The 16,821-nt window shown below is 40.2% G+C and overlaps 1 protein-coding gene across 4 annotated transcripts in view; it reads right to left on the reverse strand.

Moving 5' to 3' along the window:
- SDK1 (sidekick cell adhesion molecule 1) overlaps nucleotides 1-16,821 on the reverse strand; it is a 672,152-nt gene that overhangs the window by 105,979 nt on the left and 549,352 nt on the right. For all 4 annotated transcript variants that reach the window (XM_050966275.1, XM_050966276.1, XM_050966274.1 and 1 more), the window contains 3 exons: nucleotides 8,164-8,273; nucleotides 5,144-5,294; nucleotides 2,646-2,883 (listed from right to left, as the gene is read on the reverse strand). In XM_050966275.1, the coding sequence (XP_050822232.1) occupies nucleotides 2,646-2,883; nucleotides 5,144-5,294; nucleotides 8,164-8,273 (499 nt within the window). The remainder of the gene's footprint in view (nucleotides 1-2,645; nucleotides 2,884-5,143; nucleotides 5,295-8,163; nucleotides 8,274-16,821) is intronic.

Raw genomic sequence — 16,821 nt, forward strand, 5'->3', positions numbered from 1 at the left:
TATCAAGGTCTAGTTAGCATTTCTGTAGTTGAAACACGTAATCCTGAAAACCAATTCCCATCACAATGAGTGGAAACAGGGTTTGTAAATTGTCATTCTGTGATTATATTACACAGTGAAATTAACTGAATTATTTAAGTTAATTTTAGATGAAAACATTTTGGATCAATAAAATCTGTCTTTTTTGAAGCCCAAATTCATCTTTCTCCCCTCTTCAACAACCTTTTATTGTATCCAGGATGTGGATCTTCCCTTCAGGTTCATCCTTCCTGCTGTCTACTCTTAAGCCATCCCCCAACCTATCCCAGTACTGCTTCTTCATGCTCAGCCTGTTTGGTTGCCTCTAGCCTTCTTTATAATGAAATGCATTAAGACAGATAGCTGCAGTGATATGTAACATTGTTAGCATGTGTGCTCAGCTAACAGTGACATAATCACACATCTTAGAATAAACAGTCATCCAGATGCAATTTTTCTTTTCAATAAAGATCATGGACACATCCAGCTGCACTGACCTATAGGATAACAGGAGTGAGTTTAGTGCCTGAACTCACTTCTCAGGCTGCCATCTTGGGCTGGAAAGCGACAAAGAGTTCTGTTGCACCTTATAGACTAGCAGACATATTGGAGCATGAGCTTTCGTGGGTGAATACTCACTTCGTCAGAGGCATGCAGTGGAAATTTCCAGAGGCAGGTAAAAATATGCACGCAAGAATCAGTCTAGAGATAATGAAGTTAGTTTAATCAGGGAGGATGAGGCCCTCTTCTAGCACCTCAACTGCTACCCCTCTGATACTTGACACCCTAGGCTAGTGATTAGAGCTCTGCAGGAGAAGTTGAGAAATAGAGGCTCCAATCTTGGCTCTGCCCCTGTGTGGCCTTGGATGAGTCAACTTTGGCCTGACTGTCAAGAGCGCCGAGCACCCAGTTAAAATCAACCTATGTCTCCCCATCTGTAATATAGCATAACAATTCTTACCCACTTTCTACCAGCCTCACAGGAGTGTTGGGAGAATTTTTGTAAGGCATTGTAAGCATATACACCTCTGTATAAAATATTACTATTATGCTCATTCCCTGAAAGAAGTGGCTGATGGGACTTGTGTTTGCCTTGAATGACCGCCCCGCCTCCCTCTCGCTTTAGGTGAACGCTACACACACTTTAGCCCTGCCATGCCCATGAATACAAGGCCTGTCAGGTTAATTTCAGCCTTGATGAAGTTTTTGTTTTCAACACAGCAAGCTGCTCCACCAACATTTGTTTTCTTGTTCCACTTAATCTGAAAAGATGCAGCCTAATGTATGATCCTTAACTGTGCACCAAGATGCTTTATTCTAACAGATACAGACACCAAAGAAAAAACAACAAACAAACTAGTCCTTATGGCCCAGATCAGTGCTCAGCATCATTTTGATTCCAGTTTTCATTCTTTCCCCTCTATAATCTCTTGCCAAATTAAATTTTTTTTTTCATACTGCGAGAGAAAATGCTGACATATGCACATGGAACTTTTGATCTTTAACGGCTGATCTGGACCACTATTATCCCAAGGTTTTATGAAATCACTTAAACTCAGTATCTGTTATTTTTCAGAGAAATTGTTTGAACAGCAATAGAGAAAAGAAGAAATGCAATTATCTCCTTATAATGATACGGAGGTCTTCAAAACTATTTTATGCTGGGTCATACTATCTCAAAGTCCATTGCAAACATGTCTTGTTTAAAATACCTCTAGCAATAACATTCCAGTTACTAGGAAAAATCCAACACTTGAACAGGAAGGGGCTCATAGATTTTGTTTAGCCTTTTACCTTTAGTTAATTCAAAGATTAGTTGCCTGCCTAAACCAGTAGACCAAATCATGCAAGGTGCCGAGCACCTGTTGCTTCCATTGGTAGTTTTGGCACATTGTCTATATTTACATATATGCAGATGTGCACACAAACACAGCATGTACGGTATTAAGTTTCAGAGCACTCAAGTTTAAATGATTTTGAAGAAAAATAAACATGAGCCTTGCTTAAATACAGGTCACATGAAACAGTAATTCACTTTTACTCTTGCATATTTTATCCAAGTAGGGTCACTCCATCTAATTATTCACCTGCAATAAAATCAAATTACATCAGAGGCATGCAAGCTGAGTCTGAGAAAGAAGCTCTGTTTGAAGTTCCCTAGCTAACAGCTTTGCAAGATCTAGCTTCTGCTGTTGCTACAGAGTTACCAGTTATTTACTGCTGCCTTGACATTGTAGAGATTGCTTTCTTCTGGCAGCTGGAAGTCTCTACACTAGTATAGTATCTGCATACTCAGAACAGGTGGACAGAACAATTTCTATGTGCTTGTTAGCATGCGTATATGTGGGTTATATTTATGCAGATCTACAGGCACAATTTCGGAAGTTGGCACTGATAGCTCAGATCATTAGTTTCCTCTTTGGTCACTATCTACTCCATTTAAAATCTTTCCCCACAAGCTGCCTGGCTAGCAAATGTGTCTTTTTTGTTTTACCACCAACGGATCCGTAGACTGCACTTTTAGGTTTAGTAGATCTGCAAGAAAGAGAGGTTGAGGGAAAGGGCTGAACATACTGAAATGCACTGAGCCCATTCTTCACAGAAGCACATATACTCCTGTTACTTACCAGACTCCCGTGTGCAACTTCTCACCACTTCACTCCATGGTCCTGCCCCGATGGCATTGAAGGCCTGAATCTGCAGTTCATATTCTACCCACTCCTCCAGATCCTCAACAGTAAATTCCCTCTCCAGCCGGTCACTGATAATCTTCATGAGCACTGGAGACTGCAGATCCACACGCCACAATTTTATCCTGTAACCCACCGACTCTGGGTTGCCATTATATTGAGCATCCAGGAGAGGCTGGCCATTAATAAGAGGAGCACAAAATTATTGTACAGAATGGGTGGACTATGCTTTTCAAATCATATGTCATTGCCTTTTGTACTCATATACTTAATAAATACTGCAAGAAGGTGAGAGAATTTGGGGGGAAGTGGGAGGTTGAGGATTTATTATACATTTTTTGTTTACCTTTGTTCACCAGTAATATATATATATATATATATATATATATATATATATTTTGCATGTAATTTTTAATTTTTTTTCTATGCCACCCTACCTAAATATTTTACAGCAAATATTCTCTCTGCCCCTCCTACACCTACATACACCCCTCGCTCCATATATTGCAGAACCATGGGATAAATTGTGGAAACTAGTGATAAATTGCAGAGCCATGTGATAAATTTATCATGCACATCAGACTGCTTCACTGGCCCTCTGCCTATTAATCCATCTAACTAGGATTTATTCTAACATTCCAACTCCCTGAGCAGCATCAGACACTTAAAAGAAAAATTAACCTGCACCAGAAATTTCATCACCTGCTCCACCCGAGTGTGGATTTCCTCCGCTTAAAACTACATCTGTATGAGCCCAAATATGAGCAAGATTCAACACTGCTTCAGTAACAGGTTTTGTTGTATATTAACATTTCATAGCTTTAAAGCATTCTATCCTGAGGTCTAGTAGGACTAGAAATGTAAACTTCATTCAGTTGGAAAGAAGTTCCCAAAGGGTCACAAAACTCACTCATCGGCCTTGAAGGGCAGCGATATCACACTTTACAATGCTGACATTATGCTGTGTAGAAAAGCTAAACTGGGTCATTTTCAGATGTGTTTTGTGGCTCCCTCTGACCTCTGCACTGTTGGTCTCATGGTAAATACGACGTCTCGCTTTACAGGTTTTAAAAATCCCGTAAAATGCTCTTGAATGAACCAGAGTACAGACCACAGATATAAAGGTGTGATATGCTACTGAAGTGTGACTGCAGGGGTTAGGGATGAGCATGTTACTCATATGTGAAGCCACGAGTGAGTTATGCAGCTCAATGACCAAATTAACTGTACTAGCTTTTCTATATATACTAATGTCCCATTTATAAGTCTGATGCCTCAGCCCTTCAAGGTCTAGACAAGTTCTGGGTGCCACTTGGAAGCTGTAATCTCACCTTTCCAATGAACTACTGCTCCTATCTAGTCACATTTGTGGGGGAGGGGAGAGCTGCAGCAGGAGGAACTATTTTGGGGTCAGATTTATAATGCAGAAAGGAGACTATTTGAAGGGAGCTAGAATATTAGAGTAAATCCCAGTGAGATATTTTCATGGGCAACTGAGGCAGTCAAAGGTGCATGATAAATTAATTTGTGAATGGCTCTGCAATTAATCATCTGGCTCCACAATTTCTCACATAGCTCTGCAATCGATCACCTGGATACAGTTTCCACCTAAGTGGTGTGTGGGTATATATGGAAATACTCTGCTCTCAGTTACACTGGCATAAAACCAGAGTAACTCTCTAAATATAAAGGGCATTACTCTAGATATATACCCAGTGTAATGCCAAAGCAGCATTTAACTTACTACAATTTTAGTTCATTAACAATTTATCATTACAACATACTTCTGTTTTTCTCCTGTGGACAACCCCTTTCATCTTCTCTTCACCATCATGTGATCAACCTTTTTTTTTTTTTAATATGATCTCAAAGGGCCTGCTCCCCACTAGGGCAACCAGATGTCCCAATTTTATAGGGACAGTCTCTATTTTGGGGTCTTTTTTTTAGATAGGAGCCTACTATCCCCCCCCCAACCCTGATTTTTCACATTTGCTGTCTGGTCACCCTATTCCCAACCTAGCTAACATCTCTTCATATCAGTATCTGCAAGATGATTATATTTTAGTGATCAGAACTCAGTAAAGAACTCTGTGGAAAGAAGCAGCAGATTAGCTCAAGTATTCATATTGCCTGTATGTGCCGACTGAAGCTGAGGACATGGAGAACCTCAAAAGCTAAGGCACTAACTTCTCTGGCCTTTTACACAAGGGGTATATTTCCTTTGTAAGTGAGGGCAGTGGGGAATTGAGGTGATTAGTAAAGCACTTAGATAAATCTCAGATTTCAGACAATTTGGGAAAGGGAATATTTTTGCTGTTGCTCTTTGGGTCAAATGCATGAAAAACTAATTCATGAATTTTGGACACATTCTCTGAGGAAATTGACACTTCAAATGTTGACATCTCCCCCAGACTCTCCAATTTACATTAACTCACCATCCATCGGATCCACAAGCTAGTCTCACTGGCAGTGCGTACAGTAACACTCCCTGGTGCAACATCAGGTGGTGCCTGCAGTGTCTGGATGACACGAGATGGTTGGCTAAGTGGGCTTTGGCCGACAATGTTCACTTGTCTCATCCTGAATCTAAAGCATAAAGAAAGCATAATGTAAATGTATTCCAAAGCAAAGCTAACCTGAAAACTGAACAAATGCTATTTCTTGCCCAGGACTACACCAGTATGAAAGAAAACCAGGCCGTCATCAACCTGAGACATAAATGCCATTGCTCATAAATACCCATTAAATTCTTCGCCTTGTCCACTACTGCAATAATGGCAAGATCCTCAAAATTTAAACTAATTTAGTGTCCATTAGAAACAGACGGGCAACATAAGGAGATTATGGTAATTATACCAAATCTGAGGAGATTATGCCAGCATTAACTGATTTTCCCTTGAGATGCCTTTGTGTTACATTCAGAAAGGGTGTTACAAATATCAGTATCTGGATATCATAGTGTTCTTACAAATATCAGAAATGCATCAGTTATATTTCCCTTCAATAGTCAATTCAATGAGGGCTGATCTATCTCTGTGGACTGCCTTGTCTCCTTTCCTATACAAGAATGATTAAGTCATTTAATACGGATACACAGCTTAAAAGCCATCCTGTTTGCTCCAAATGATCTCTTCTACATCAGGAGTCCCTATAAGGGCATGAAAGCCTTTTTCAACTTCATAAGGAATCACAAAGAAGTTAAGACTTGCTGTAGGCTTCAGATACCCACAGGTGACATAAACACAGGAGGGTCTTGCAGTTCCAAATATTTGAGGCTAGCATGTAGCTGTTCAATTTGTTTATATTAAACACTGGAAATCTGGCTCTAATGATTGGACTTAGATAAGGGTTGAGCTAGACTATGTAGCACCATTTATCTATTTGCTTTGATCACTTTAGGAAGTGCATTAAAGGCAATTCATCAAACAAACATCATCCTTAATTTCACACTCAAACATTGGCAAAGAGTTTAGGAAAGAAGCTCAATTGACGAAGACTGTCTAACTGATAATTAGCACTCATGATTTGTCCCTTCAGCATGCTGTAACTAGAGCTGGCAGGATGATCACTCTGTTTTGCACTCAATTTTTGAGGTTTTGAAATTTGCAATTTTTTTCATGAAAACAGAATTGTGTTGAAATGTCAGAGAGAGACAGAGACTCTGAGCGTGTAGATAGCCTGGCAGTGGGGCACTGGCCAAGGATGTGGGAGACCCAGATTTAAATCCCTACTCTGTCTTAGTCAAAGCAGAGTTTTTTTTTTTATCCCAGACCACTCTGCTTCAGGCACGGCAGGGACTTAAATCTAAGTCTTCCACATCCAGGCCAGGACCCTAACCACCAGGCTAAGGAGTGCAAGAGGGTCCCACCCTACGCAGCTCTAGCACTCTCCTGACCATTGATAACCTCAAGGATCTGGTGACAGCTGGGAAATTCATCTCTTTCAATGATCCTATGAAGAGAGCTGAGTGAATATTTACTTTGCAGGCAATCTGGGGAAAAAATGGTTTGGGGCCAAACTGAAAATGATGTTTTTTGAAATTTTTCAGCAAACTGAAAAGCTTGAGTTGAACCTCCATGAAACATTTTGGCAATGTTGAAAAGTCTTAGCCCTGGAAGTTTCTGTTTAGCTTTTCAGGAATTTTGACGAAAGGAAAGGAGGACAAGAGTCACAGAGGAGGAGGTTGCGGTACTGCTACATCCCTTATTAACTTTAGCCTTCAACTGGGATGGGAGAAACCTGGGTTCAGTTCCACCCTCTACCTAACATAGGGACAGGAATGGAACGTGGATATCCCCCATTCCCAGAGAGGGGCCTAGCCACTGGGCATGGGGATATTCTGGTAGGAGGCTTTCTCAGTCTCTCCTTTTGAAGCTGCATCTTTTATATAAACAATTAAAGAGTCATTGGAGCAGGGATATGAACTTGTGCCTCCCACATCCTACATGAGTGCCTTAACTACCAGGCCATGGAATCCTTTTCACTCTTTTTCTTTGGCCCAACGACTATCCACTGTCACCATGAAAGACTACAAAGACATCCTGATAAGGCAATTTTAGGAAAAAAACTGTATTATTAGCAATCACCCACATCTGGAAATAGCTTTTAGAAATTCTTTGCAGGTCCGTATGTAACAGATGCAACTGAGTGGCAATATGCTCTTCTAAGGAGGAAGAGTCCAATATGCTCTGGTAGTTTTTTACTAAAATTAAGAAAATTAGTGTACAGGTACTGAACTAGTTATAAACAAGGTGAAGTTCTTACCATATGTATCTTATTGCTTGGAAATTCACAGTATCATGTGACCCAAGTGACAGGCCTTTCAGTGATGTGAAAGTAGACAGTATCTGTAGCAAACTGCTTTGCCCTGGCTGCCAGAAGTCCTTGATTACTAAGTCTTTCATTAGAACACTATTTAATATAGGCATTTTCCATTAGGATTGGGCATCCCCATTCTCAGATCTTGTTTATACTAGAAAACTGCACCAGTTTAATTAAATTGGATGCACTAAAATCGGTTTAAACTATACATATATTGATTTATCCTAATTTGGTGAATTCCTGTAAGCAAATCTTTAAACTATAGAAACATCTTTAAACTGATGTTAGTGTGTAGATAGGTGATTGTGACAGTTTAACTAGACCAATTTGTAATCAGTTTTAGTTAAACTAGTGCATCCTTTCTGTATAGACAAGGCCTCAGCCTCTTGATCTAAGAAGTTACTCAGTAGCCCCATTTAGTTGGTCTATTTCCCTTTGCATCATGATTAGTTATTTTACTATGCATAGGTTAAAATTTAAATGCGCTAAACTCGTTGTATACTATTATGGGGTGTGAACTTTTGCCTTTCATTCGTTTTGGAAACTACAGTCAGCTGCTTATGAATAGAAAAGCTTCTCCATGCTACAGTTTTCTAGGATATTGACATCATATTTAATTACCAGCTCTTCTCACCTGTAATGAGTGTATGGAATGAGGTTTGGTATCTCCAGCATCTGGGCATCAGGTTCATTCTCCACCTCATATAGACTCACCCACTCCTCCTCCTCTCCTAGAACACCAACCTACAGTTGAGAAGTGCAGGAACAAATGTTAACCAGACAACACAATATCCACACTGGTAACGTGTAATTGCTGCAGTGGAAGGGCGGATACCTTTAAATCAAGAGTAACTAGCTAACATTTGTTTTATGTGCTGTGGCACTCAACAATGGTAAATATGAAACAGTGGCACTTCCAGCCTGCCTTATCTACTGCTGGGATTTCACTTTTGATTCATTGGTGAGGCCTATTGCAAAGACACATCATAACAACCCAGAGTGAAGAGGGCTAAAGCCATGTTTGATTCATCTGCATGTTAGTCTCTAGAAGGTAAAAGTGCTGGCTAGTGTTATAACAAAAATGAAGAGTTGACTTCATCAGAATAAGTTTCAGTAACTGATGCAGATTAACCAGGTCTGAGTGGAGGCAAAGCAAGGGCCCCTCAGTAATGAAGACAGGGAACAAAAGAAGACAAAGAACAAAGGAGCTTTGTGCTGTGCTGAGACCACACTCCTCTATACGCTGCGCTCTGTATTAATTAACCACTGTCTGTGGCCAAGAGCCAGCTCGGCACAGCCCCTCAGCTAGCGTACTGCTAGCAGGGGCAGAAGAGACATGGGAATTTAAAGCATTACATTCCACATGCCATCTCCAGGTTAAAACTGAAGTAGGAACAATCAGGACTTAAAAGAGAGACACTAATAGATAAGCAGGGAGACAGGGTCTTTCACTGGGTCTCAGAAGCTGACAGCAACAGTAGGCTGAAGACCAGGCCAGGCCTGATAGAGCAGTAGCAAGGATCTTGGGAGGGAGCTGGAAAAGAGAGTGAGGAGGATGAGTTATTAGCGTGGTGACTCAGGAGTGCAGCAGAAACGGTCTCAGATAGAGCCCTCAAATATAATCTCACACCCACTAACACCACACTGTAACTCTGTATTCCACTTACCTTTCTGTGCCTCTTTAAACGAGGGAAGTGAGCACTCTTGTGGTTTACTCTTTATGGCAACAGACTCTGGACAGCTACTGTGTACTAGTGTACATTGTCTATCATGTGGCCCCATCACTGTAGTATCTAGCACTGCTAACTATTTAAAACAGAAATAAATTTCTATCTCATTCTCTCTTTCTTCCTATAGGAGAAGTAGCTTGATTAATTTATAGATTTTTTGTTTGTTTGGGTATGAGTTGGTGTATTGTGTGTCTATGATCTTGTGTATGGAGAAATTGAGAGAAAATTGAACTGAAGAAATGAGTTTAGCACTTGATTCAGAAAATGGTTGGTTTTGTCATCATTCTGGCAGACAACAGCTTTCATGGAGAGTCATGGTCACGGATGGAGAGGAGGTCTCTCAGATACCTAGGGCCAGTCCCAAGGATGTCAATGATAACTTCACAGAAAAGAACTAGAAACTTCTTACAGAAAAAATAAAGTCTGAGAAATTTTGAACACTCTGTGCGAAGATCCCAATTCTTTATATTACAGAGATTTTTGCAAAGTACCAGGGCACAGAAGCATAGAGAAGGCATCGGAAGTCATATCTCCACTCTGAAAATGAGCAGCCCCAGACTGAGCCCAAGGAATAAATATCTGATAAAAAGATAAGTTTTCTTTAACAACTCCAAATGGAGAGGCTGCTGAATGTTTAGGACAAAAGCAGAGAATACTTTCTATAAGGCGTTTTTAATTAATTTTGTAGGAAATCTTTGGCAAATGGTTATTTTTGCAAGGCTCCTGGCTCTTAATGATATCACCTCAAAGTGCCGCAGTAAGTATGTAGTAAAAATCCACAATGTTTCAAAGACAGCAAAATTTCTTTTTCTGTCTTCTGCAGTGATTTAGATTCTTTTTTTTTTTAAATCCTAAGAACCATAATAGCCCTTTGGAATATTTATTGCACAGCAAAGCACACCACAGGTTTCAATCCATATGCAGCAGCAGGCAGGTCATTAATACACATTAAGGACCACATGGTTCAACCACAGAGGCCCATGAGACTTAGTAAACAATTGACACTGAATCAAGCTTGAGAGGTGTCCAATTCCCTGCCTGTATTGCAGGTATGCATTTACCAGCTGGCTGTGAAACTGGAGACATTAAGGATCTTTCACTGATTGGATAACAGTGATGGTTCTGTGTGTTTAAGATCTTGGCAAGACTCAGAAAGGATGTCCCAAGTGAAACCCCACATCAGAACAAAGCTTTCTGTATCAGACAAGGATGACTGGTGCAGTCTCTGAGAAAGGGCAGACCCAGGACCAGTCTGGCACACTGGAAGTTTCCTCACTCGAAAGCCAGCTGGGTAACAGGTGGCATATTACCTGCTTCAGGGCCTTGGAGGCTATGGGCTTTACAGACAGTAATTATTAACCCTGCTTAGACTTGTACACTGGTGAAAGATAAAAACAGGGAGGGGGATGAAAGCAGGACTAGTAGAAGCAAACAACTGCAGGAGATGCTCAGGCCTCTCAGTAGAACTTTGAAGAAAAACAGAATACAGACTCAGAGAACTCCTTTTGTGGAAACCTGCCAACGTTCCACCCATCTTCCAGTATCCTGGTACCAGCAGGAGGGCAACTTTTACATACAGGGCCTCAGCCAACCTCCACTGAAGCTAACAGTAGGACTCTGAGTGCACTTCCCCCGTGTAAGAGCCAAATGAAGAAAACTGGAGGGTGTTGTGGATGACTGGACAGACAAATACTGTTGTAGGCCACTGCTAATTAGGGAAGAATTTATGAATTTAGCAGTAATGTTAGGAATCAGGCTTACAATAGAATGTGTAAAGGTGGGCTTTTGTTTTAACTGTTTTGATGTCTCATATACAGAGATGCAGAATTTTTTCAGTGATTCATCCTGATTCGTGGTTCTAAGACCAACCCTGTACAAAGATGCAGTTATTTTTGCTAAATCATTCTGGTGTCAGTTTAGAAGTGTTCTATCATCTTCAAACAAAGGAGTATAAAAGGAGCTTTCTCCAGTAGAGAGAACAGGGCAGGGACAGAGGGGTCCTTCAGGGAAAACAATTCCTTAGGAACAGGAGGAAGTTTAGGTTAAGGCTTATGTTTTTTTGTTGTTGTTGTTCTAGATAACAATAAAAGCAACTCTAGGAAAGGATTAAGTCTGGAAAACACCCACACAGATACACGTGTGTACTGCAGTAGAAGCAGCACGGGAATGCCCCCTGCTTATAATGCCCTTTGCAGACCTTTCGGTTGCTATCTGAATGTAAACTCTTCAGTGCTGGGGACTGTCGTGTAGTTTGCCTCTGAACAGTGCCCAACACAACAGGTCCACAACCCTGACTGGGGCTTGCGGGTGCTACAGCATTACAAATATAATAATGCCCATCAACTCATTCCTTTTAAGCCACTAAACATCAGCCATCACATAACGATAGCTATTGTTCATTTCCAACCATGGCTGCATTTTGACTGATGCCCTAAGTGCTTAAGGCTCCATTCTGTTGCCAAACTCTTCAGCCATCCAGTCCCTTTGCCAAGGGAATTATCACAGAGAGGGTAATGCTTTTAGAAACCAGACAATATAGAACAGTACCAGATTTATAATTCCAACCAATCATCATTCAATATTGGAGTGAAAAATCAGAGGAGTTCGCCTCTTCACTTTTACAAGAAATGCTAATACAAAGAGTGGAAATGGTTCCAAACCTGGGAATGGTTATCAAGTACTAACTGCTGTAAATGGAACATGTTTCCATGGGTATATCTACACTGAAATTAAAACCCCATGGCTGGCCCATACCAGCTGGATTGTGCTTGTGGGACTCAGGCTAAGGGGCTGTTTCATTGCTTTCTAGACATTCAGGTTTGGACCCTGCGAGGTAGGAGAGTCCCTGAGCTCAGACTGCAGCCCGAGCCCAAACATCTGAACTGCAATTAAACAGCCCCTTAGCCAGAGCCTGAGTCAGCCAGCACAGGCCAGCCATGGGTGTCTGTCTGTAGTGTAGACATACTGTATATGTTCTAGAGGCAACTTGTGTTCAGCTATAGTTCATGGTATGTCAGTTTTCATTGCAGAGGTTTATAAACAGGCATTTGAAGTCACTTTGGGAGGAAATTGGGTACAGATGTTGTCAGCCCAGATGCAATATTTTCCTTACAAAAGAATACTTAAAATTGATTCAGCCATTTTTTATTTAAAGATTGGCAAAGGTATAAAACTGTCAGAGTTCCAGACACTTTATTTACCAAGCTCTAAAGTGAAAATGACCTCAAGAGAAGTACCTTATACAATGGATGAATCTAAATAGCTCCATTGACACTGAGACTTTGATTTAATCTGTGAAACAAGAGTAATTCTCAGTTAATGTTACCACTTCATTCTTAACTCACTGACGTTATGGCTCCATATTGTAGTAGCACTTAAATATTTTCCTGGGATGAAAATCTGTTTTCCAGTTCTGACAGTATTCTCTATTATATGTACAGGAAATCTCTCTCAGACCAGCAGAAATACTTTGTGTGTGCTGTCTCTCGTTCAGCATGTACTCCCCCAGTTTTGAGACCCTGTGGTCATCTCGTAGAGCCTCCTATTGCTTAAGTGTGGCACAGCCAGTGCTTCCTGCCTCGGTTTCCTTCCTTGAGGTAGGTCTCCTTAGCCTTCCACATATCGGTCAGTTAGGAGATGTAGATTGGCCCTCCAGCCAAGTCACAAACAAATGTAACTCCTTCTGGGGTAAAAAAAGGCCCAACAAACGAAAAGGTTTTTCCGCCCTGGTGGGCTTTTCTTCAGCTTGACCTGCGAGCCCCTGTTCCTCTGGGCTATCTTTCTACCCTTTCCCTGCTCCAGTATAGAACATTCAGCCTTCCGGGCTAGTTCACCTGAAGTACCGTTCTCAGACCCTTTTGAGCTCTGGCATCCTTCCCTGCTCCACGATAGAGCACTGGCCCCCAGGCTGGTTCCTCTGGAGTACCCAACTTTCTGCAGATCCTGGCTCAGGACTTCGGCAGGAGTGATTCCTCCCCAAACTGAGCTCTTTCAGCTCTTTTATGAGGACTAGCTGTTCATTAGCCTATCACCTGACCCCCTTAGTCCCAATCCCCTCAGTCAGGGAAGCAGCTAATTATTTATGACTGGGGGAGGGAGGCTAGCCCCTTCTCCCCTTGAAGGGGATAGTTACACCATGACATCCTGCCATACCTAATCCCAGTGGGACCTCATACTTCGCCACAAGTCTTCTACTCACTTTGCAACAGCATTATTGATACCCATGGTGAATCAAACTTGGCAGCTGTTAATGTAAAAATAATCTACTGAACTTTTGATGGGTGGGCAAAACACCCAGCAAGACACTCACGCTGTGGTGTCATTTACACATGACTCCTGTCAGAGTCCCAGGAAATCCAGCAAGAAAGAAACAGGATGAAACTAGGTTGCAGCATGGAGAGAATCTAAATGTGAAACAATGAGGAACAACAGCCAGGATCCAAAACATATTTTTCGTAGGGAACTGGCCCCCCAAAATCAGTAACATACATGCCCTTTATATTAGGCACTGAATGTATCTTGGAGTACATTGTGGTGTGTGGCAATATGAAGGATTTATTGACATGAGTTTGCGATGACCATATTACTCATCAGTGGCAAAGCCACAAGTCAGTTATTCCAAACAGATGTTAATAAAGCCTTCATGCCCACACCACACTCTTCTCTACTTTGCCAATGCTGGTTGTTTCACAAAAAAAAAATTTAAAAAATGTTTTTAAATGGTCTTCTGACTATTTTTTGTACTTCTGGTTTGGAAATCCAGTTTGCTTCAGTACTATGGGTTCAACTGTACAAAATAAAAGAGAGGAAAACTACTGCTAATAAATTTTAATAAACCTCTTAAGAAATATGCCATGTCGATTTACTACAAATTAGGGTGATGAGATTTTAATGTTTGATATCGCAATACCAGCCAAAGTTAGAATTAAAGGTCCCGGTTCTCCTTTCACTTTCCTTGGTGCAAACCAGGAGTAACTCCATTGACCGCAGTGGAGATACACCAGTGGACAAAACGAGGGAATCAGCATACTTGCAAGCTGGGATTCCAAGCTCCCCAATGTTATGAAACAAGTGTTTTTAGCTCAAAGAGTTTATGCAGTATTAGACATTAAAAAGGTCACTCATCCAAAAATCAAATATAATATGTCCTGCACCTGCTCCTACCTGATTCAGCCTCCTACCATATATGGGAAGAAAGAAGGAAACATTTTTCTGGCAGGGTATGGTTATATATACAAACAACTAGGGCTGTCAAATGATTTAAAAAATAATCACAATTGATCGTGAGATAAAAACAGTTGCAATTAATCATAGTTTTAATCATACTGTTAATAATAGAAGACCAATTTAAATTTATTGTAATTTTTGGATGTTTTCTACATTTTCAAATATATTGATTTCAATTATAACACAAAATGGAAAGTGTACAGTGCTCACGTTATATTATTTTCTTTGACTACAAATATTTGCAGTGTAAAAAGAAAAGCAAAAGAAATAGTATTTTTCAATTCACCTCATACAAGTACTGTAGTGCAATCTCTTTATTGTGAAAGTGCAACTTACAAATGTAGATTTATATATATATATATATATATATATATATATAAACTGCACTCAAAACCAAAACAATGTAAAAATTTAGAGCCCATAAGTTTAAGCAGGCTGGTGCATATAAATGTTCAGCATATTTGGCATGTAAATAATTTGCAAAGCCGGCTACAACAGTGCCATGCGAATGCCTGTTCTCACTTTCAGGTGAGATTGTAAATAAGAACAAGGCAGCATTATCTCCCGTAAATATAAACAAACTTGTTTGTTTTAGCAATTGTCTGAACAAGAAGTAGGTCTGAACTTGTATGAGGCGAACTTCAAAATACAATTTCTTTTGTTTATCCTTTTTACAGTGTGATTAATCACGACTATTTTTTAATCTAGTTAATTTGTTTTGGGTTACTCACATGCATTAACTGTGATTAATTGACAGCCCTACAAACAACAAATGGAAGTTGTTTGTAGAGGCTCAAAGATTTGGAATATTGGAAGGAGACCCAGTAGAGATGGAATAGTGGGCCAAGTGCAGGAGAGGAATTCAAAAGTTCAAAGTAAATTAAACTTATTCTATGGTTGCAGAAGCAGAAATAAAGGAAAATAATCTCCTGGTTACCAAGTTCCCATAGAACACATGCAGTGTGAGAGTACAAGTTCATATTTTGGTCAGCTGAGACCTCAGTCATGCTTTGTCATGAGCCCACATTGTTGTACTGCCCCCAGAGCAACAGCCTTGTGTAAGTCAAATTTTGCATAAGTCGGGAATGTATCTCCAACAATTATGCCAGAAAGAAAAAAAAAAAGCTTACGGATTTACAGAACGTTTTCTGTAAGTCCGGATTTCCGTAAGTCGAGTTTGCATAACCCAGGGAGCGTCTGTATTGCAGTTTCCTCAGACTGACGCTTTATTCTAAATTAATCAGTACTTTTTTCATCCATTCTTTTTATTGCATAGCTTGGCTGCATACAGTTCACTGCAATTCTCAATATCTGAAACTTGATCCATGTGAGCAATCACAACCGGCTAGCATAAGTCCCCTGGTTTTACATCTTTTCCCTGATTATAAGAGTTACACACATCCAATCTGGTTTCATTCATTACAACAGTGGTTTTCAACCGGTGAGGGTCCGCAGACTATGTCCAAGATATCCAAAGAGGTGCACACCTCCATTTGAAATTTTGTAGGGGTTCACAAATGAAACAAGGTTGAAAACCACTACATTAGAATATAAAAACAATGACCTCCCTCACTGAAAATGGAAACTTAAAAGAGCACTTTTAATATTGCATAAGAGAAAGCTAGTGATCCAAATATGCAGCAGGGAATAGTACTCCATGGTATGTATGTACACTGTACACCCACACAGCTGAGATAGGTTTGTCAGGTATGAAGCTTAAGGGGAACTCCAAAGACTTTAAAAAGATGAAAAAAAAACCCCAAATTATTTAAGTTCCTAAATTTAACTAAGTAGCTACTAGTAGAGTCCTACTGCTTGTATTTCTTTTTTTTTTTTAATATCAGATATTGTGATGTGATGTGATATATGGCTGGGACCTGTCCAATAATTCTGACTGGCACAAGTGGTCTCACTAAAGACCATCAAACTCTTTATAATGAGTAAGATTATTCCCATAAGTAAAGATTGCAGAATTAAGTCCTTGAATTGTGTTGGAGAATTTTATGTTTTCCAAAAAATTATAAATAACAAGTTTAAGAGATACCCTAATCAGTAAACTAGCATTGTTCATGTGCACACTAATGGAGACAGTTTCAAACAAAACAATGCATTGCAAAATCAATTTCGTCCTTGTTTATATGCCCATACCTCCATTCAGAGTTCTGCATTTCTCCTGGAAAAGCTGAGGACATCACTATCAATGTAAAGCAGCATAGAGACTCCATCCACCACAACTTCTCAGGTGACAAAGATTCCACTGGCAGCAGAAATGCAGAAGTTTGAACCCAGGTATTGGTAGGTAGTAAAACCTTCCTGTTCACATTATGGATATTGAC

This window comes from Gopherus flavomarginatus, chromosome 9, assembly GCF_025201925.1.
Source record: "Gopherus flavomarginatus isolate rGopFla2 chromosome 9, rGopFla2.mat.asm, whole genome shotgun sequence".
Classification (NCBI taxonomy): domain Eukaryota; kingdom Metazoa; phylum Chordata; order Testudines; family Testudinidae; genus Gopherus; species Gopherus flavomarginatus.